The sequence below is a fragment of the Sabethes cyaneus genome, chromosome 2, assembly GCF_943734655.1.
Source record: "Sabethes cyaneus chromosome 2, idSabCyanKW18_F2, whole genome shotgun sequence".
NCBI classification, from domain to species: Eukaryota; Metazoa; Arthropoda; class Insecta; order Diptera; family Culicidae; genus Sabethes; species Sabethes cyaneus.
The window spans coordinates 164,453,972-164,458,776 of record NC_071354.1 but is presented as its reverse complement, the minus strand read 5'-3'; the positions used below and the strand labels follow the sequence as shown (position 1 = coordinate 164,458,776).

The following is a 4,805-nucleotide window of genomic DNA, read 5'->3' as shown; positions in this document are numbered from 1 at the left end:
TAACGATCTATAATATGCATATAATTCGTAAACTATTCCTCACATTTTTCTAGAAACACAATTCGGAAGGAACTCCGACACAGTCGGCACATCCAGCAAGATTCTCTCCGGAGGATAAATATTCGCGCCATAGAATTATCATCAAGAAACGGTTTGGTTTGCTGCTGACGCAGAAACCGGAACCTGTCTATTAAAGCGGTATAATATGAATAAGTTTCTAAGATTTAAAATTATATTAATAAAATGTAAGTGATATTCAATCTGTCGTTTATTGGTAATTTACAAATTTTCTATCAAATTCTCCAGACTTATCTTAAGTTACGTCTCATTCCAACAGTATAATCATATAATCTGGTGTTAGTGAACTCGCCCTTCTTGTCCAAAATATAGAAAAGCGATCTATTTTTGATTTTAATAGGAATCGTAACCCGAGCAGCTTCTCTGGATTCTTGGGCCGAAACACAGTTTAACGGAACGTCCATTATCCGATTTTTCCCAAATGGTGTATAAGTTATTACGCTTACGTTTTTACCGCCTTTCCGCAGAACTAGAAAACGAACTGAACGCAGGGTGAATGTCCATGCAGCAAATAGAATACCATAACCTGGAATAAAAAAATTGTCGATAATTATAGTACATACATATTACAGGATTAAGTGTCAACATTACCGATGACAAAAGACATGATTGCAATTCCATTCCGGTATTTGTTTTCTCCCAGATTAATCTTTTCGTACCAGACCAACTGATCGACATCTTTCTCTGGCACAGGAGCATCCTTCAAAGTTGTATAGGCAAAATGCGACAGGTAACCCCAGAACAAGAATTGGCTGATAGCAAAAATATTCATCATTCGAAAGAATCGTGGATTCTCGTATTTGTACAGTATCACATCCTTGGCTACATTGGTACTAACGTCATATGCACGGGCTGTTAAATTACTGGTTGTGTACCGGCAACTAGTGTTGATTGCAGCTTTAATTTGCAAATTTGTTTGATGGGCAGGTCTGCTAAATTGCCTACATAATTCCTCGGATAATGTTGTTCTAAGGCGCTGGCAGGCACTAGTGCTAAGCAGTCGCAAAATCATAGTAGTTTATACGAATAAGAACTAAACAAGTTTTAAGGACGCTATTATCTAATACTTCTTTCCTTGTAGATCCTTCCTATGCTTACTTTATGTATTGGATTTAGATTTGTTATGTTGCACGTGGTGCTGTGCGAGTTGATGTTGCATCGCAGAGATGCCAGTTTTCATGTAGATCCATACTCTTGTTCTAAAGAAACGTGAGTGATTCAACTCGCCCATAAATAATAACATATTTATTGCGGTTATTCTCATTTGCTTTTTTGCTACGTAGATCTGTTTATGTTCAGCATAATAAATATTAACTACATTGTTTCGATCATATCAGTTTATTTTCATTATCTGCTTAATTGACCTTAATCTCACGACAAGGCCTGCAAATAACGTAATTCTATCATTTTAGCCTAAATCGATCCATTGACCGCTAGTCTGTTATGTTCTGTTCACCTTCGCAGACTCTTGAGATCAAATAAAAAAAAAAGAAAAAAGATTTAGGTACTTTACTTTTTCTTACTTCTTACCACATAAATAGATTTCTGTTTCTTGACTTTAGTTGCAGATTTTTATGTATTGTCTTCACAGTTCTTCCTCACGTTTCAACAGGGATTAGGTGAAACTATGAATAATTTTAAATTCAATTAAAAAATAAAAATATTAAAAATATATTTCACACAAAGTAGATGCCATGCATAAATATTCATCAATTACAAATCGGTGATTAGAAGATTCTGTGCTCATCCGCTGATCGACGAACGGCATTTAGTAAATACGGGAAATACCGACACCAGTATCGATTAAGTTTCGCGCTGCAGTAGCAGTCTGACTTACTTTGCACTTGCAGTCTGACTTACATTTCGTTGCGCGTCTCGACACACGCAAGTCGGCTTCAACCTGGTCGAGCCATCTGGCATGTTGGGCCCTACTATTCCTGGTGTCGGTGGAGTTCTTGAAGAGAACGGATTTCACTACACAGTCGTCCGGCATCCCTGCGACGTGGCCGCCCAAGTAACAATTTGGGTTTTATCACATTCTTATGACGGAATTGAGACCAAAATTGGTCATAAAGACCGCCATAAGAGTGTAATAAAACACATTGTTGCTTGGGCGGCTCAGGGTAGCTTTGATCAGCCGCGTCAGTTTGTCCGAAAAACCGTACTCGTGCATTATCTGCCATAGCTGTTCGCGTTCAACTGTATCGTATGCTGCCTTTAAATCCATGAAAATATGATGTGTGTGTACGCAGTTCGGACTCGACTATCCGCGGATTCGATAACCCGGGGATTCGTTAATCCGGGTTTTTGAACTCGACTATCTGGGCGAAAAAAAAAACAGTTTTTTAAAATAATTTATGTATTTTAAACACAAATGTCATAGTTTTCACGTTAGATGATGATTCGAGCATGACAAATACTGATTCACCTCCCTAAAGGTATCAGTGAGTAATGCAGATCTGACAGAGAGTTGCGAAGACGGTCTTCTTTTTCTCATGCTTTGGCTGTTCTTCTTCCTATTACGTTTGCTTTGGCAAATAAATCAAACTTGGACGTGTGAAGTGTGCATTTTATAATAACATATTTTGGCGCTAATTGGCCCACGGGTATTTCAGTTTTTGCACAAATGCTAGTTTACAATTGAGATAAACAAGACTAATTCAATTTCAAATGTGTTTTTTACAAAAAAACACCGGCAGAAAACTAATGAGAATTATCAATTCTTTTCCATGTTGGGCCAACGATAACGACTGGCTGCATTTAACAGATCGTACTGACTGCATTTGACGTTAGACGTTAGGGAGAGCACTTTGTAGGCGGCGTTGACCAACGTGATGCCGCAGTAATTACAGCAATATAGCCAGTCGCCCTTTTTCGCCCTCTTCCCAAATACTTGAAATTATCCAATGAAGTGCCGTTGCTAGCGGTTCTTGGCCATTTTTGTAGAGTTCTGCCAGAAATCGGTCCATTCCGGCTGCTTTATTATTCTTCAGCTTACGAATTTCTCACCGGATCTCTCCGAGATCAGGAGACGCTGTTGTCGTTTGTAAGCACTACTAGGTTAACTTCCATTGTGTCTCCTGCTATATCGCCATTGAGGTGCTCATCGAAAAACTGCATCCATCTGTCGACCACCTCGCGCTCGTTTGTGATTAGATTCCCTCGTGTAGCCCTTTCGAGTTTGGTTCACCTTCTCGTAAAACTTGCGCCTGTCATTAGCCCGGAATAGTTGGTACAGCTCCTGATGATCTCTGTCCTCCTTCTGGTGTTTTTTTCTCCTCAGGACCGTGGTCAACTTATTGCCCCCTCGTCGATACTTGGTCAAATTCTCTCTCGTGGATATGCTTAGATAGTTTTTCCAAACACTTTTTTCCTCTCTATCGCTTGTTGGCATTCCCCATCAAACCAATCGTTTCGTGCACTCGAGGCTTCCATACCTAGCACGGTGGTTGCGGTCGAGCGTATCATACTCCATCCGTTTTCGAGGGTCGAAGCATCTAGCTTCACAGAGGAAGGCAGAGCTTCATCCAGCACGCGCGCGTAGTTTGCGGCAACTGGCGGGTTGTTTAATTGCCAAATATTTAATCGAAGAGGGCGGCTTTGTCGCGAGGTATAAACTCTCGATAGTTTTGAGTGCACAGGTACTGCTACTAGATAATGGTACGGGTCGATATCCGCACCCCGTAGGGAGCGTACGTTGGTGATGGTGAAAACCGGCTCTCGATAAAAATATGGTCGATTTGGTTCGAAGTGCGTTAGTCAGGTGATCTCCAGGTGGCTTTGTGGATATCTTTGTGGGGAAAGAAAATGCTTCTGATCACTAAGCCTAGGGAAGCTGCAAGGTTGATGCATCGCTAGCCGTTCTCGTTCATGTCTGTGTGCAGGCTATGAAACCCGATCACCGGTCTATACATTGCTTCCCTGCCAACCTGGGCGTTCGTATCCCCGATGACGATCTTGATGTTCCGTCGTGAACAGCTGTCGTACGTTGTCTCCAGCTGTGCGTAGAACACTTCCTTCTCATCGTCGGGTCTACCCTCGTGTCGACAAGGCACATTTATGATGGTGTAGTTGAAGAAACGGCCTTTTAGCCTCAACATGCATATCCTCTCACTTTCCAGTCCATTACACGATACTGCATTTTACCCGACGCTACGAACCGCGTTCCCAGCTCGTTGATCGCTCTGGAAAAATTGGTCTTTGCCGCCACGGATCTTCCACACCTTTTCGCCTTTGCGACAGATCTCCTGAAGTGCCACGATGCCAAACTTTCTGGGTTCTAACTGATCGAGCAGCACCCTGTCGCCACCAACGAAATTTAGCGATCTGCAGGTCCAGGTATCAAGTTTCCATTCAATGTCGTTATTTCATCGCCTTTGTCCATGCCGAATGTTCCGAGTAGAGTTTTCTTAATTCTTTTAGGGTTTAGATAGGTAGCCGTACCAAGGCATACGCTACCGAGTCTCGTGACGGGACTGCCATCTTAAAGTGTCGAGACAACACTATGCCTCCTTGCCTGTTGGTATACGACCTAAGTTTCCATTGGGGTTGGTTACCCGATCTCCGCAAAGGTTCCGGCTGGTACGGGAGGTAGGGATAAGAGTTGCTGGATAAGAGGCTAAGGACCACTATGGGGTCTGTTTTACGCATTACCCAACCATTTACCAACCAAGTCTGACGTCACCTTTGAAGCCGGAAGCTGCCGAAAGAGAACTGACTGGACGAGG

At 42.2% G+C, this 4,805-nt stretch overlaps 1 protein-coding gene across 2 annotated transcripts; it reads right to left on the bottom strand.

Annotated features, from left to right (window-relative positions):
* Positions 1-242: 242 nt before the first annotated feature.
* Positions 243-1,174, bottom strand: LOC128735237 (transmembrane protein 223). 2 transcript variants are annotated; one of them, XM_053829733.1, is made up of 3 exons: positions 917-1,002; positions 670-830; positions 243-604 (listed from the first exon to the last, which is right to left on the bottom strand). In XM_053829733.1, the coding sequence occupies exons 1-3, from the start codon at positions 919-921 to the stop codon at positions 309-311; spliced, it is 462 nt and encodes a 153-aa protein (XP_053685708.1). In that variant the 5' UTR covers positions 922-1,002; the 3' UTR covers positions 243-308. The 2 variants fall into 2 exon arrangements, with proteins under 2 accessions (XP_053685708.1, XP_053685707.1); XM_053829732.1 differs by having other exon boundaries at positions 244-604; positions 670-1,174.
* Between the last annotated feature and the right edge of the window lie 3,631 nt (positions 1,175-4,805).

Coding starts and splice junctions, on each gene's coding strand:
- LOC128735237 (XM_053829732.1), bottom strand. CDS start 1,090: ATGATTTTGCGACTGCTTAGCACTAGTGCCTGCCAGCGCCTTAGAACA. Junction 605..669: donor AATCATGTCTTTTGTCATCG/GTAATGTTGACA, acceptor TTTTTATTCCAG/GTTATGGTATTCTATTTGCT.